The sequence below is a fragment of the Protopterus annectens genome, chromosome 13.part0 (genome assembly GCF_019279795.1).
Source record: "Protopterus annectens isolate FY-2018-M chromosome 13.part0, PAN1.0, whole genome shotgun sequence".
Taxonomy (NCBI): Eukaryota; Metazoa; Chordata; order Ceratodontiformes; family Protopteridae; genus Protopterus; species Protopterus annectens.
In genome coordinates, this window is record NC_056747.1 from 738,699,763 (window position 1) to 738,717,756 (window position 17,994).

The window sequence follows — 17,994 nt, forward strand, 5'->3', positions numbered from 1 at the left end:
CTTGTCGTACTATTACCTACATAGGCGCAAATCTAGATACAATAAACATGTCTGCAAGGCTAACACATCAGAGAATATCAGACATTCACAAATTGGTATCACTCCTTCTCAACAACAACAGAATCAAAGCCAGGTTAGTTCTAAAGGTGTTGGGAATTATGGCAGCGCCATACCCTGCTTCCATTAGCCAGATACCACATGCGGATCCTTCAGTGGATGCTTTTACTCAATGGTCATACCAGGAACTTCCAATGTCTCACACCATTATGATCACGCAAGCATGCAAAAGCATCTCATGTGGTGGATGTCTTCCCCAGCTCCTGTCGGAAGACCCTTTGTTCCACCTCCTCCGGTTGCTACTCTGACAACGGATGCCTCCCTGATCGGGTGGGGGCATTATCAGGGCAGGACAGTCCAGGGCACATGGCAACCAAACGAATGCCACTTGCACATAAATGTTCTGGAGATGAGAGCAGTGCTTTTAGCGTTGCAAGCCCTTCAAGACTCTCTTCCCTTGGGAACAATTGCAATCCAGACAGACAATATGTCTGTAGTGTGGTACATCAACAAACAAGGCGGAACCAGATCATACCCCTGTGTCGAGAAGCACTCAGACTGTGGCAATGGGCGATTTCTTCTCAGCGTTTTCTGATAGCAACGCACATCCCCGGGAAGTCCAATCATATTGCGGACAAGTTGAGCAGAGCTATTCTCATGCCTCATGAGTGGTCTCTGAAAGACTCTGTAGTGAGAGAAATTTTTCTCAAGTGGGGTCAGCCTTGCTGCGATCTTTTTGCTACTCCCCAAAACAGCAAGTGCAGAGAATTCTTCACTCTATTCCCTTTACCAGGCCAACCCAGCAGAGACGCTCTAGTCCAAGTTTGGCCCCGGGGACTTCTGTATGCATTTCCTCCTTTCCCACTGATCTCTCAAGTAATACAGAAAGCTATCGCTCAGAAGGCCTCATTGATCCTCATTGCTCCTTACTGGCCTCGACAAGTGTGGTTCCCCTTTCTACATCGTTTTCTCTTGGAGCGACCGTGGAATCTGGACCTAGTTCCAGATCTTTTGATCCATCAGTCGGGTCAGTTTCATCGCTCCCTCTCCTCTCTGAACCTCACTGCTTGGTTCCTCCAGTTCCAACCTTAGCCAGGCTTCCTCAATTATCTCACTCTGTTAGAGATATATTGATAGCTTCCCATAAATCTTCCACTCGAAAGATTTATTTGAGTAAATGGAAACGCTTCACATATTGGGCTCAAGGAAAGGACATAGATCCTTTCACTGCTTCCATCCAACTAGTCCTTGATTTTCTAGCTGAACTCTTCCATGCAGGTTCATCTCCATCTACACTTAAAGTTCAATTGGCAGCTATTTCTAACTTTCATGTGGGTATTTCTGAATCTGCCCTAATGTCCCACAAACTCTGCAAAGCCTTTTTGAAAGGAGTTTTTCTTCTCAGACCTCCTATAAGAAATCCTCCTTCTCCTTGGGACCTAAATTTAGTTCTTGCTTCTTTGATTCTTCCCCCTTTCGAACCTGCAGTCTCCTGTTCCTTAAAATTATTATCATGGAAAACTCTTTTTCTGGTAGCTATTACATCAGCTAGAAGAGTTTCAGAGCTTCAAGCACTCAGCTGTCGTCCTCCTTATCTTTTGTTTCATAAGGACAGAGTATCCTTACGAACTAACCCGTCCTTTTTACCTAAAGTGGTCTCGACATCAAATCTGAATCAGAGCATTGATTTACCAGTCTTTTTTCCAGAATACTCCAATAGGTCTGAACAAAAATTACACTGCCTGGATGTTCACCGTCAATTGAGGTACTACTTGGATAGAACTAAACAGTTCAGAAAATCTGATCAGCTGTTTGTCTCCTATGCGGAGAGCAGAAAGGGACTTTCAGTTTCAAAGGTATCATTATCCAGATGGCTAACATCATTGATTTCCCTTGTATATGAGATTAGACATCAAAAGCTACCTGATAAACCTAAGGCTCATTCCACCAGAGCTTTGGCTACTTCTTTAGCCTTCCAAGACAGACTGTCTATTGACACCATTTGTGCAGCGGCTACTTGGGCTACTCCTCACACTTTCATTTCTCATTATAAGTTGGATTTAGCTTCTAGGCATAGAGCTAGCTTTGGTTCCACTGTTCTCAGGAGTCTGTTCCGTTAGGCCACCCGGGACAAGGTGCTAGGGACGCGGTCCCATCCAGCAAGAATGAAGGCGAGATAGACAACTTAACATATAGAAGTTATGTTCTTACCATAACGTTCCATGTTAGTTGTCTTCTTCTCGCCTTCTTCTTGCGTCCCACCCTCCTTCCCCCTGGCCTGGACAGACCTAGAGGAGTTGTGATTGTGACCTCTCTTTCTACCACCTCTTTTCTTAGACATATGCTATTATGCATATTTCCTGGTTCAGGATGTAGGTCACCCTTCTTTCTTCCTGTTGTTAGAGGTGGATTCCTTGTTACAGTTATTCTGTTACTATTATAAGCTGGGGTTAGCTTACAAACGAGATCTGAGGTAACTCTCGCCTAGCATTGTGGGATATAAGGGGAGCCTCGAGCCGGTGGAACCAACTCTCGAGCTTTTAGAGTGGCCGAGTCGGAGCCGAGGTCGGCTCCGAACCCATCCAGCAAGAAGAAGGCGAGAAGAAGACAACTAACATGGAACGTTATGGTAAGAACATAACTTCTATTTTCTACTATATGTTCTGCAAACTCGATCTGAGGTATGGGATGAAGGGCATTGTGGGTAGTAGCGTGGCTCGAGAGTTTGATGTATGCTAGCTTTGTATTTGGCCAACTCGGTTCCGGAACCGTACCCATCAGTGATGAATAGAAGAAGATCAACAACTCTGATGGAATGTTATGGTAAGACATAACTTCTTTTTATCTGCTTTGAGGAAGTAGTACCAGAAACATATGATGGAATTGGAACCTTTCTTGTATGTGAGATCACTGCTTCTTTTAAACATTTGTGAACCAGCAAGGCTGCAGGTGAAGATAAAATCTGGATATTGTCAAGTGTTGTAGTTTAACACCCTTTTAATTTTACTTGAAAGATTGGAACATTTCCACTGGATTGGCAGACTGAAGTGGTACTTTCTATTTTCAAACAGGAGGGATATGAGAGCATATTTCAGTTGTAAAGAGAGCATGCTCTTCAAGCTTCCTGAGAAATCTACTGCCAGAGTGCTGGAAAGAATTTTCATCAGGCAGCTGAGCCCATTATCCAACAGGACAATGTAGGTTCCATTTTGGTCAAGGTACAATGGATCAGTTCTTTTTCCTTGAACATATATTGCGGCAGTAGGAGTTCATCAGTACAGTTTGCATTTGTTTAGTAGACTGGACTAGGCATTTAACCATTTGCTCCAGAATGACTAGGAGGAATTGTTGCAACAGTAGTGTCTAAGGGCTGCAGCTAATTCATATTTGGACCCTGTATTTGTAGAATAGTGATTACATGCATGTGCATTTTTCGTGAAAAATTGAAATACATTTAAGGTGGACATAGGACGCCGTCTTTCTCACTGTTCTTAATTTTTATGAACAGGATTTCAAAGCATTGGTGAAGTGTAGAGATTATCTGATTAGGATTGTGAATGGGTTTACATCTTTGCAAATTTTTTTCCATCCTCTTAGTCTCAAGTGACTGTTATCTGAGATGTGCAGCAGTGTGTTTTACTGATGACTGTGAAGCATTTGACATAAACATTAGCACCTCCAAGTTAGAGGTCATAGTTTTTTGTTAGTAAAGAGTGAGCTGCACTTAACAGCTAAGAAGGGGGAGCAACAACTCCATGGGCAGTAGTTTTTATATGTTAGTGTGTTGCTCATCAGTGAGGGTGGACAAAATTGAGGTAGACTAGGGGATTGACGTAACCCCAAAAGGTATGATACCAGACTGGTGGTGAAGTGAAGGTTGAGTCCTAGAACAGTGTTTTAATTAAAACTAACAGTCTAGACCTCCATATCCAGTTTGGTCACAGGCTTAAGGTAGTGTCAGACCAGGTCATGAATACAACCAAATAGTGAAGTTCACTCAGACTTGATGAGCACACATGATGGAGTGAGGAGTTTCTTAATCCGTACTCCATGGTACGTGTATCAGGCACAACCTAATTGAAAGAGGGCCCAAAGCATACCCAATGTAAGCTGGAAGGTTTTTCACATCTCTCACAGAATGAGGTTGGGACTGTTTCTGGGGTGAGGGGATAGAGAAGTCTGCTTTACTCTGCTGAACTTGCTACTTTTGTGACACTCCTCAGGACAAGAGGGTTTGGATTATGGATGAATAACTGTAGGTTCTTGCCTGTCTCAGTGAAGTATAGGACTAGACTTGATTCTTAGCTCTTGAACTAGCAATTGAGAGTTTACATCTGCTAAGGAATTGTATCTGCATAACAAAGTACAGACCAAGCAAGATTTGGGAATACAGAGATAGGTTTAGGAATATAGTATAAGCTGATGTAGAAAGAAGATGGAGACATGTTTCTTACAAAAATGCCCATCCTGCCCTAGTAATAAAGATTGCATGTAGAGAAAAAGACTGTATGAGGCACCAAGGAGAATAGAGATAATGAACACTTGGGTTAGATGTGCCACAGTGGGGGTCTGCGAAAAGAGATTAGGTGCTGGAAAGAACGAATAAGAATAAGTTGAAGAAGGAAAGATAATCTGATCATGGAGCACAAGCCATTAATTTGGGGATAGTTGAGAGAACAATAGGTAGTATCCACAAAGATTAGGTGGACTATACAAGGGTGAAGGAGGCTTTTGAATGCAGTTAATGGAAGATACAGAAAGAGGTAGGGCAAGTTGATATGAGTAAAGACTGGAGTCACTGTTAGGGGGAAAACACAGGGAAAAGAGATGCTCATGAGCAAAACCAATAAAAAGTATGGACTGCTGGGATTGCATAAGATTTCTCTGTGGCAGACCATAAACGTAAATGCTCTAAAAGGAATTCCTAAAAACTTTCACAATTAAATATTAAGCTATTTTACCTCCTCTAATATAGTCCTAGTTTTCCACTGCAGAGCATTCTCCAGGTTGCAAGAAATGTGCCTTTTTATGACTTTCACTGATCTTGCTAGTCAGGATTCAAAACAACTGAATTTAAGCAAGCTCAGTTCAGTCAGATAAATAGTAGCAAAACTCCATTTTCCAATGATTCATCCTTCATTAGTTTGGCAAAGATTTGCTAGACTCATTAGTTCACAGAGGTCTCACTAGGGTCAGCAGCATCTAAATAAAGAGATGACACCTGCTAAGGGTGTGTGTGTGTATCATATATGGTGTACCATCATAATGTTGGCAGGCACATCGTCAAAACAACTTCCGCGAACTCCGAACTGCCACTCCTCAAAACCACAAATGCCAATATTCCGAATCACAAAATCTCACCCCTTTTTTGAGCCCATGGTAGCACTTGTTTCAGGTATGGAGTGGTCGTAAATGTCGGCGTTCACTGTTTTGTTCAACTTTGACATGGCAGTAAGGTTTGACAATGCGCACGTTCAGGGATGTGCCCGCCCGACATTATATATTATTCATGGCAGTAGTGCTTTCATTGTTAAGAGAGCAATGGAACTGAGGAATGAATTTTATCAGCCTTTGTTTAGATCGCATTATCTGGTGTTAGCAGCTGCAATGTGTGGATGTAGTCATCATATATACTGGCATAGATGTGTGAAGATAGTCATTTGAGTATTGGTATATCTTCCTGGCACTTCTAAACCCCAATCCAAAAGTCTGTTCGGACTCTTACCATAGCAGATTTTGTGGATATATATACATCATAATTCACCTGTAATGTTTAGTCAGTTGTGGTGCAGATGCACTTGAGTTGGATGCATTCTTGTACCTGTCATCTACATGTGAAATGCTGTCTCCTGTACACAGTGCAGCATTATCTAATATAAGACGAAAATGTGGACAAATGAAAAGGCGCGCTAGTCATGGAGGTGTTTGGGGTGTATGTTGTTCAGGAAAGACGAGAGAAGGAATGGGTGGAGTGGTCATCCATATGAAAGAGGGCATCAGATGTGCTGGCAGAGAAGAAGAAGATGCCAAACCAGTACTAGGCCAAAGGTACAGCCAAGGTTAGAAGCAAGTTTCTGTTTTGGCAGTGTTAAGGTAAAAGAATGAGAAGGTTGTCGAATTGATAGTGTTTTCCACCAGGCACAATAAGAGAGGAGAATGAAGATTAGAGGAGAGAATGGAGGGAGTAAAGATGATGCTTATGGAGGATCTGAATCTGTGAGATTGAGTCCTTGGTTGGAAAGGGACTGGGAGTCTGCTAAGATCTTGTACAGTGAGAAATTCATCAAACTGGTGCAGGACTGTACCATAAAGGATAGAATTGTGGATGTAGCCCTAAACAGTGCAAAAGGTGTCATGGACACCGGGATTAAAGCACCATTTTAGCAGTGAACAGGCTACTCTCTGGTTTAGAGTAGGGGGAATGATGGACATGAAAAAGCAAAGACAGTGTTGTGGGTTTTAGAAGAGTGGATTATGCTGTGCAGAGGAGGTGGTCAGGTGTGAGTTAGGAGATTGGGAGAAACTCAAGGGAGTAATGCTATGGGAATGAGTCGCTGATGGAGTACTCTGTGTTGAGGGACAAGGGTGTGAGGCAGAGACAAAAGGTGGTTACATAGGAACATGAGGCTGGGAGTAGTCACGGATGGAATACTCTGTGTTGAGGGGCAAAGGTTTGACGCAGAGACAAAAGGTGGTTACATAGGAAAATGAGGCTAACAATGAGGGCAAACGATAGGACCTAGAGGAGGTGGAAAAGTGAAGGCGGAGTAAACAGTACACGAATACAAGCAAAAAGGCAACAGATAGTAAGGGCAGGAAGGACTGAAGTTGAAAGGGAGATGGCAGAAGGGGTCAAGAAGGGTCTTGTGGGTACATAACAGAAAGAAGGAAGAGAGGGACAGAAATGGTAAGGCAGAGCAAGAATGGGAGGGGAAATCAGAGCAGAATGAAGAAAAAACAGAGGTATTGAATGGCTACTTTGCTTCCATCTTCAGAAAGGAAGAGTTTGGTGCCATGTTGGGAGGGAGGCAGGACAGAATGTGAAGAACAACGGACAGATATAAAGGGGCAAAGAGGGTCCGGGATAGCTGGCTGCTGGTTAGGGGAGGACCAGATGAGTTGCCTCCCAGAATACTTGGAAATCTAGCGAGTGTGTTGGCAAATCCCATGACAGAGGTCTACAGCAGATTACAGGCTAATGCAGAAGTGCCAGAGGACTGGAGAAAATAAAGGTCATGTTTCCCTTATATGGGGGAGGGTGAACAGGAGAAACCCCAGGGAGCTTGTGAGCCTGTTAGCTGAACAGCAGTGGTAGGAAAAGTCAGAGAGAGAATCTGGAGGAGAAGGCTATTAGCATTTTTGGAGGACGGCAGTGTAAACGGCAGCAGCAAATAGAATTCTAGCTAGAAAGCACTATCACTCGAACCTGATCCAGTGCTGGGATGCCTGTAGGCATGGTGTACCTGACTTCAGCAAAGATTTGGATTCTATCCACACAGAAGGGTGATAGAAATCAGAGGGTGATGGAAATCAGAGGGCTTGGGGTAGAACCAAGTTGACAAAACTGGATAGTTTACGGTTGAATAGTAAAACACCTTAGACAGTTGGGATGGGGAACAGTGTCCATAAATTAAGAAACTAGTAGAATACCACAGGAGATATGTCCTAGGCCCAGTTCTTTTTCATTGTGTTTGTCTCAGAAATATCCAAAATAAGAGAACAAGATCAAATTCTAAAGATGACACAGACTAGTACATCAGTGGAAGATGGGAGGGAAAGAATCTAATGATTTATATTTACTACCTGTCTTTTAAGTAATTTTTCATTGGAAGCATTGTGGATTCATGGAATGGGCAATTAAGTGGAAATCTACAGAAACATTCAAGAGGGCATTAGACAGGTAGGAAAAGGGTAAGGATTCTAGATAGAATTAAATTAAAAGGGCAGGCTTTGTAGGCGTATTGTCATCTTCCATCAAGCAAATACAGTTTAATGTAATTTTGATGGGAGCAGTTGTGTTTTTCCTGTAGTACTAAGGTAGATCTCAAAATGTTGCATCTGTTACATTGCTTTTGCTGGCTATCATTGTCTTGGTGTATCTGAGGTAGCTCTACTGCAGATACTTTAATGTGTCTGTGAGGTCAGTCAACTCAGAAAGCAGGAAAATGTGAGTTTCTTGCTTCTTAATGTGCTCTCCCTTCTCCTGAGTTTGCACAACTTCTGAGGTGGTATATGTCCAGATCAAGGGCTGTAAAGACAAGAGTCTTCACCCTTCTGCAAAAACAGTTATTTATTTTTCTGTTTTGTGATGTTTTGTGTAGCAGTTTAACATACCAAACCTAGCAAAGTCATAAACTTAAAGATGCTTGTTTTTGTGGTTTAGGTAAAGGAGACATGATGTTATATAGTAAATCACATTTTGATTAACTGAAGAGGAAGAAAGTGCTGCAGAAATGAAATCATAGGTTGTTTCTTAAAATTTATGATCTGATTTTGTTGCCTTCATTTGCTGTTCAACCTATGGATTTTAGATCCAAGCATTGGATCCAACTCGGACATATATCTAAGCTGTAGGCTCCAATATCTGAGCTCCTCCCCTACCCATGGTGCCTCTCCTCCAAATCTCTTAGATTTCGTTTGCCATGTTTCGCTAAGCATTGGGTTCTCGACATTCTGAGCTGCTCAGGGAATTCTTCCTTCAGTGAGTAGCATTCTCTCAAAACTTTCTCGTTTTTGGTTAGTGCTGTTCCTTCTTAGCCTTCACTATCTTTTCTACCTCTGTTCTTTGCCGGGGAAAGAGTTTTTTGTGCTGTTTCCTCCCCTTCCTTACCCCGTCCCTTCCTACTGTTTAGCTAGATGTATTTATATAGTTATGTCTTTATTTATATATTTTCTTGTTTCCTAGTGTTGAGAGAGAAACTTTTTTTTTTTTTTTTTTTTTTTTTTTAAAGTGGTGTGCATAGTTTTTTTTCGGGTCAGTTGCTTGTTGTTGTATTCTATTACTGCTGTTATAAGAGCATGGCCAATCCTAAACCCACTGGGTTAAAAAAATGCAGTACTTGTGGCACAAAATCCCACTTTCTGATGCAAATGCTGTGTGTGTTTAGGGGCAGCTCATCTTGACTCCGCATGTACTATCTGTGTCAGATTCAACCAACAGGCACTCATTGACCATCGGAACAAACTCATTCTGAAGGGGCTTCTTCCAAGTTTCTCCTCTTCAGCCACCCATTTCACTTTAGGGGCTCAACCCCCCCACTAAGTACAAGGATAAGAAGAGATCCCCCCAGCGGATCTCTCCACCCCAGGGATCCTCCCGCCAAAATTCTAAGGCCCTCAACATCAACTGTTTCAGCTCCGATGGTCATTCAAGCCCCCCCCCCCCCGCCTCGCCAGAGCCGTAGTTTCTTCCTCGAGTCTGTGTCTTCAAGACCAACTTCCCCTCTCTTGTAGCAGCCTAGGCCCTCTTCCAGGCTTGCTTTGGTGATTTCCTCTGTTAGCCCCTCCTGTAACCTCTCCGAAGCCGAGGTGGACAGTATGATACTGAAATTCCTCAAGGCACAAATCCAGCTGGGGATCTTGCCTGCTCCATCCCCTCCTGGATCTGTGATCAGCATCCTTGCCTTCACCCCTATTGCTCCTTCTCAGATCCAACCCTGGATTTTGGAGTTATCTGGTCCGAGCCTTCATGGAGCGGAGATGTTTGAGCCAACAGGTATGGTAACCTCGAATCTCGTCTCCCTGTCTCACCCAGCTGTGACTGTTTTGGAGCCTAGCAATTCTTGGAGCAATAGCTTTGGTTCCAGTTCCAAGGGATTGACGTCAGCTATGAAATTTTCAGAGCTGTCTCTTCCTCTTGGGGCTTCGGCATTTGACAGCTCTGCTCCAACTCCCCACTCTGATCTGGGAGTGACTGGGGCTCACAGAGCTTCCCCGTCGACAGCTTCAGCAGGGGTGCCTGGGGTGTCCCGATCTCCCTCAGTTTTTCAGGTGGTAGGGAGAGTTCTTTCTGCATGCAGAAGAGCCACAACTCTGCCTGCTTCGGACTCTACTCCCCCCTGAGCTGCATCTGTGCCTGAGACATCTACTCTGTCCCCTCCGGGACAGCCTACCCAGAAGGACCTCAGCCTGCTTCCCATTTGAAACTCCTGGAGTCTTCAGATACCTCTCTGGAACACCCCACCAAAGAGGTCTCTCAGAAACATATGCGTGAAAGGAGACACCTTGATTCCCCTTTGGAATCCCTCACTGAGGACACCAGTTTCGATGAAGGAATAGGGTCCCCCAGATCTCCACCCGAGGATGTCTACTTCTTGGGTGTCCGAACTCTTCCCCCCTTTATCAACCTTGTGTCCCGCAGGGTATGGAAGGAACCGGACACAGTGGAACCTCTCCCCAAGCTGCCCGATAAGAACCTTAATCACCCTCCTGATCGACAACATTGAACTAAAGGGATTCCATTCAATACCATGGTAGTTGCAGCTGCCACCAAAAAGGAGCTAGCCCAGCAGAGCTCCACTGTTCATCACCGTAATAGGAGTCTAGGGTTTTGGACAGGTTTGGAAAGTAGATTTATGCTTCAGCGATCTTCACATTGTGTGCGCTGAACTACCTGGCACACATAACCAGGCTACAGAGGGACTTGGTTAAGGAACTCTCTAGCTCAGTCCCAGGGTTCATGTCTGCCGCGGAACAGAAATCCTATTCCTCAATAATGGCCACTCTCCAGTCTATTTTCAACATGGTCATGAGGTTAATCTGTCATGCGGCATAGGGTGCCTCATGGGTGGCTCGATCAGGCATTACTGTTAGATGCCACACCTGGATGCGGCTGTGTGATTTTTCTGAACCCTGTAAGGTGTCTTTTGTCAATGCTTCCTTCGATGGATCGACCCTTTTTGGTCCAACGGTTAAAGGCATACTCTCCCAAAGGGAAAAGGGTGGAAAGGCCTTGTCTACCATCTGGGTACACTTCTCTACCACACAACAGTCCTTTTCCAAGAACCATTGTGGAGTTAAGAAGTTGTGGTCCGTAAATTGCAGGGTCCTTTCTAGGATTCACAAATGGACCTTTCTCCCAGAGGCAGAGGGGGGAAACGGTTACAGACGCCATCCTCACAGCAGAGTGGGTCCGATGAATCAAGGGTATTGAGATTCTTTCTCAAAAAGGCCCAGTCAGCGGTCCTGAAGGATTGCCCAGCTGCTCTACTTTGGAGGCAGTCTGGGGACATTTGTCTCTGCACCCAACAGCCTGGGAAGCCATTAAAAAAGATCACTGGTTCATAGGTTCATAGGTAGGTACTAGGCTATTGGCCCTAGGGCCTATATAAGCCTAGACAAATGGTACCCTGGCTTTTGCCACCCAAGAAAATTATTTTCCTGTGCCCCTGTCAAGCAGAGCCACAGAATTGATCCCCGGGGTGAATTTCCTATCTCCCATCCAATCATCAAGATTTTTCTTGAAGAGTGATAATGAGCTTTGTTTGATATAGATAGGTAGTTTGCTCCAGAGTATGGGAAGTCTCTGGGACAGGAATCTATTCCTCCAGCATGTTCTGTTTATTGTGGTAACAAGGTTTAGGTCCCTAGAGCGTGTAGCTCGGGGGGATTGGGATTTCTTTAAGTTTAGCATGTCCAACAGCTCTGGGTTTGACATAGCTTTGTATGTTAAGCAGAGATCGCCTCTGAGTAGGCCATATGCGACGGAGTAAAGCTGGAGTTTTTTGAGACAGTGTTAAGGTTTGGGTGTTAAGGATTATATCCAGAGGCTGTTCTATACCCTTTTCCCAAAGGTTCCTCCAAGGAAGAATCCTCCCTGATGTCCCACCCAATCAGCGGGAAGTGGCACTGTTAGAGATTGCAAAGCTGCTCTCAGAGACTGGGGGGTCCATGCAGCATGGTTACTCACTTTTAAGTTGTTTCCCTTGTTCCATAGGAATGGTGAAGGTAAAATATAGTCCACAAATGAATCAACTTCTTATGCAACACTACATTTACTAAGAACACAGAATATTTTAGCAAGACATGGTAACCTTAATATTACACGAGCTGTCATATGTCTGTGCTATAATATATAAGCACTACAAGGTGCAAGTGAGTGCTTATGTCAATCTAACTGAAAAGAAAACATGGGGTCATGAGCAAAACAATACTGTTCTTGCATATTAAGACACATGCCAAGTTCTGTAAAGAATCTTATTTCTCTTAAACTCTTACTGCCCCATGCCCCCCTTTACCACCTTACTCAGATGTATGTGTGCTTAACCCTAACCCTAATTCTGCCCTTAAATGCAGTCAGCTATTAGAGTACTAAACACCTTTTCCCCTAAAAGTACTACTACATATAGCAGACACACACAGTCACAGACAAACACTTCACAGATTCTTTCACACACTCAAAATAAAAAAAAAACTATCACCTTACCTAGCCCTTACTCTGAATCTAAGCTGCAAACACTTGCACACCCACAAAAACACACCCAGATACACATACACATTCAATCCAAAAAAAACATGTTCGATAAATGTAATCAGTGTCCATAATAATGTATGTGTGGACCTAGTGATTCGGATTGAATTGATGTTACGTTGACATGTTAACATCAAATTTGATAATCTCAACACTCTTTTGCTCATGCTCCAAAGATGAGTCTCGGACCATGGAAGTTAAAAATCTTTTTTTTTTTTTTGCAGGGTGGAGGACATGTTCCTGCACCCCCCACCTCCCACACCTGTTAATTATATATACTAACTCTGATTGCACATTCCCTGGGGAAGGGAGAAATTCCACAACCTAGAGAGTTGTTGATCTTGCACAACTGTCGATAATCTGTTTTGTTGACCAAACTTTCTTGATAAAACAGAGGTCGACTAAACCTCAAATTATGCAACAGCAGTTCTTACATATATAAATATATATATATATATATATATATATGTGTGTGTGTGTGTGTGTGTAGTCAGATATGGATAGATAACTATTGATATGGCTATATAGTCTAAGAACCTCATTTCCAACTCAGATCCAGCTTTTACTTAAGATTCTTTTTAGTGCCCAGAAAGACAGGGGACATCAGACCCATTCTGGATCTTACTTCCTTAAACAAGTCAATTGCCAACTCAAAGTTCCAAATGGCCACACTGCAGTCCATTCTGCCCTTCTTGCAGGAGGATTACTGAATGTGCTCTATAGACCCTGAGAAACACGTACTATCACATCAAGAGGAACAGGAGCTCCAGAAGGTATCTGTGCTTCAAGTTGGGAGCCAATCATTACTAATTTCGAGGACTGCCCTTTGGTCTCACCACAGCCCCCATGATGTTCACCAAATCTATGGCAGTGGTAGCAGCTCACCTAAGACTGCAAGGATTGCAGGTATTTCCCTGTCTAGATGACTGGCTCCTAACTGCTCCCACCAGGCATCAGCTTCTTCAAGCCAGAGACTACCTACTTCAGCTAGCTTCGACCTTGGACATATTGGTCAGTCTAAACAAATCCCATCTTGTTCCAGTTCAGGTCATAGACTTTATCGGAGCTCGTTTGGGCACCACTCTGTCCCTAGCCCTTCTTACTCCAGACAGGATCTCCAGCCTGAGATCTCATGTCAGACAGATTATGGACACGTCTTACTCCCCAGTCAGTCTTGTTCTTCAGGCTTTGAGGTCCATGGCAGCGACAATCACTCTGGTACCCTTGGCCCGCCTTCACATGAGAGTGCTTCAGTGGAACTCTCTGAACTATCCTATCAGGATCTCTCGAGCATGCAAACAGTCTCTCATCTGGTGAGTACAATCAGACAATCTTCTCCAGGGCCGGCCTGTCATCCTTCCTCACCCCCTCGGCCACTGTGACCGTGGACGCTTCCCAACTCAGGAGTAGGGGACATTATCTAGGACAGACGGTTCAAGGCATGTTGACCTCCCTAGCAACCATTTTGCATATAAATGTTCTGGAGATGAGTGGTGCTCTTTGTGTTGCAAGCTCTCTACTCCTCTCTTTCCACCGGAACTATTGCTATTCAGACCGACAACATGTCGGTGATCTGTTACATCAACTAACAAGGAGGAACCAGATGTTCTCCCTTGTGTCGAGAGATCATGAGGTTGTGGCAATGGGCGATCCCTTCAAACCACTTTCTCATAGCGAAGCACATTCCGGGGAAGTCGAACATCCTAGCGGACAAGCTCAGCAGGGCCACAGGACCATCCTGATGCCTCACAAGAGTTCTCTAAATCCTGTAGTGGCAAATATGATCTTCCAGAGATGGGGTCAACCTTGCTGTGACCTGTTCGCGTCGTCTTCCCACATCGTGCAGCAAATTTTTCCCTGATCCCTCTGCATGGACAGTTACCGAGAGATGCTCTAGTCCATGCTTGGCCCCTTGTCTAATTATGCCTACCCTCCTTTTCCAGTCATTCCCAAATTTCTACAGAAAGCACAGAGATTGAAGTGCCAAATCATCCTCCTTGCTCCTTTTTGGCCCTGTCAACTGTGGTTCCCCTTTCTTTGGTCTTACCTGGTTTGTCCACCTGGAACTCTGGAGGCCTCTGCAGAGCTGTTGTCTCATCCCTCGGGACACTTCCATCTAGGTGATCTGAACGTGAAACTAACCGCTTGGTTTCTCCACTTCCAGTGATGATTAGAACTCCCGGGCTTTACTCCCCCACTCAGAAAAATGTTGATTGTGGCACACAAACCGTCCACTAGGAAGTTTTACAACAGTAAGTGGAAGAGGTTCTCTAGCTGGGCTCATCAGAACAATTTAGACCCATTTTCTGCACCAGTGTCTGCAGTTTTGGACTTTCTGGCTTACCTTTTTAGTAGCTGCAAGTTATTCTGTGATTAAGATACAACTTGCCACCACTTCCAATTTTCACTTTTTCTCCCTAGCTTCATCTAAACTATGCAAGGCCTTCCTGAAGCTTACCTTTCTCCTACATCCTCCTATTAAGGATTTTGCCCTTCCTTAGGACCTCACCTTAGTTCTTCAGGCTTTAGTCTCACTCCCTTTTGAACCTTCAGCAAAAGTAGGCTTGAAGTTCCTTACCTGCAAAACTATTTTCTTGGTGGCTATTACTTCCTCCAAGAGGGTTTCTGAGCTACAGGGCTTGTCTTTCAAACCTCCATATCTAATTTTTCATGAGGACAGAGTTACCTTGTGTAGTAATCCTTCCTTTTTGCCCAAGGTTGCTTATTAAGCTAGCTTAAACCAAGTAATCAGTCTTCCAGTTTTATTTCCAAACTTTCAAAATAAGGGAGAGTTCCTTCTCCATACTTTGGATGTGCATAGACAACTACGCTTCTATTTGGACAGAACAAAAACATTCAGGAAATCTGACCAGCTTTTCGTATCTTTTTCTAGGTCCAGATTAGGTAAATCAGTTTCCAAGGTTACACTAGCCCATTGGATTACCAGTCATATCAAACTTGCGTATTCTTCCAAGGGCATTTCCTTATCTAGTAATATTAATGCCCATTCTGCCAGATCTGTTTCTCCTACTTCAGTCTTTTGGTCTAAACTTCCCATAGATGAAATTTGTGCAGCTGCTACATGGTCCAGCCATCATATCTTTATTTCTCATTACAAGCTGGACATTATTTCCAGGTCCAGGGTGTCTTTTGGTTCCCCTGTGGTCCAGAATATCCTTCCTTGAGGGCCTCCCAAGTTCTTTTAGTAGTTGGGGACTCTCTCATAGGTTGACGAGTAAATGAAGGCAGCAATATCAGATAAAGAAGTTATGTACTCAGCATAACATTCTGTCTGTGTTGTTGCCTTTCGTTTGCTCTTCAGCCTTCCCTCCCTCCATCCCCCTGCCTTTTCCAGGACCTAACAGATATTGTTTGGACAGATACGTCTGTTTCCCTTTTGAGCTCCTGAAGTATCCTAGTTTGGCCGATTACTTTATCCTAAGTAGTTTCTCTTGTTTTTGGTATTATGATTGTGATGTATTAGGTTGTAGCAAACTCGATCTGAGGGATTTGGAGGAGAGGAGCATCATGGGTAGGGGAGGAGCTCAGATGTTAGAGCCTACAGCTTTGGTATATGGCCAAGTTGGATCCGATGCTTGGATCCGAAACCCATAGGTTGAAGAGCAAATGAATGGCAACAACATAGATGGAACATTATGGTGAGTACATAAGTTCCTTTTTAAGTATTGTGCCTTCCTGTTATGACTCTCTTTAAGGAGCTTGTATACTGTTGCAATAATACCATAGGCTTTTATAATGTAATAGGCTAGAGATTTGGTTGTTGACATTCAGACTGATCAACCTGTCAGGTGAGAGCTTGCCATTTCCTATTTGAAGCAGAGCTATTCTTGGGTCTTCAGCTCGATTAAGTGCACACAGTGCATATCTACGTGGAAGAAAAGTGCAGCAGCTAGTGCAGCTTTCAAGAGAGTCTGTTCCACAGAATGCATTATGACTCAGCTGTCACTAGCCCCCCCCCCCCCGTCACACCGTGACACTTGGGACATTTTGTAAGCAGTTTTTGATTAGTTTCACATATTTTCAATAGTTTAAAACAGTATGATTAACTAGTTACCTAATATTGTGATGTTTTCTACTCGGTGAGATAAAATGTTCATTATCTGATTTTTGTTTTTTTCTGTTTTTATTTTCAGAGCACAGAACAGTGGGAAGAGGGAAAGAGCGGAGAACTCCTGATCGTACAGAAACTTTTGGTGGTGAAAGAAAACCATGCTGTAAGTATACCTGACTTGCTGCAATCTGCTGCAGGAGAGATGGAGTGTAATGCATTAAAACTAGAGGACTAGTCATAAGTGCTGTTCTAAACTAGTCATGGATTTTGGCAGGCTGCCATCATGTTGACTGGGACTTCTGCCATTTCAGGGTTGGTTCCATTATAGAAAGAAGCAACGTATGTGCAAGTCTGGTAGTTTTCTTCAGAATTAAGTGAATTAAGATTGTCAGTGGCCGTTTGGAAGCATTCTTTTTTGTCATGTAAGGTAGACTGCATGAACTCACACAGAAGAGAAGCTACTTTTTATTTCTGGCTGTAACACCACCACTATAACTGTTTGTCAGATTACTCAGACTCTCTTCCTGGTGTCGTAACCAGATAAAAAGGTTTGCTGCCTTTATGCTTTCCATTTGTAGTGTCATAGTGAAGCACTGCCATCCTTTCCGCTTTTAAAAATTATCGTAGGCCAAACCTTTGTCACATCTCTGTTAAGCCGAACTCCTTAGTGTTTGTTCATTTGTATTTACTGTATTTAGGCAAATTTTCTAATTGTTTACATAAATGCCAGATCTCATGACTCTCCATAGCATGGCTGTCATTGTCAGTAGGCAGGAGCTTGAAAGAGGTTTGAATGGCTTCTCTGTGGATGTGGAAATGACAGCAGGGTCAGATTACAGACTTTTATGCAAGTATTTATGATCGTCGGGTACTTTATAAAATCTGTCTTGTCTTCTTAGGGGCTGGAAGTTGAGTCAGGAGCCTGAGAAGCTGCTGTAAAGGTGTCCAACAGGGCAGCTAAGAATAGAGTGACTGCAGAAGGTGTGTGTTAAGTCAATTTGCAAGAGTTCATAATATCTGTTCTTAACCTCCGATACTTGGGAACAGCCCCACTTAGTGTTCCATCTCATATGGACCACTGTATCCCCAAAGGATAATTCCTCAAAAGGAGAGTCAGGGGACATAGAATCTTCAACATCAGACCCCAAAGCCAAAGGAAGAGTGTATTTGTGTTCCTTTTAAAGGAATGTCTGCCTTGACAAATAAAGGAGGCTCAGACCATGGTGTAGACTCAATGAAGGGTACCAGGCATTTCTTCCCTAACTAAAATTTACAGAATTCCCCCTAGGCTCTTCAGATATAATCAGGCATGGTTTCCCTCTACATTTGTGCCAGATGTAGGTATGCTAAGCCTCAGTGGATTTGTGAGTAGGAAGCTGAGTGTTGGCCTTCAACT

General features: G+C 43.6%; 1 protein-coding gene across 2 annotated transcripts in view; it reads left to right on the plus strand.

Moving 5' to 3' along the window:
* ERAL1 (Era like 12S mitochondrial rRNA chaperone 1) overlaps nucleotides 1-17,994 on the plus strand; it is a 609,521-nt gene that overhangs the window by 584,829 nt on the left and 6,698 nt on the right. For both annotated transcript variants that reach the window (XM_044054425.1, XM_044054426.1), the window contains exon 10: nucleotides 16,681-16,761. In XM_044054425.1, coding sequence (XP_043910360.1) covers nucleotides 16,681-16,761 — 81 coding nt within the window. The remainder of the gene's footprint in view (nucleotides 1-16,680; nucleotides 16,762-17,994) is intronic.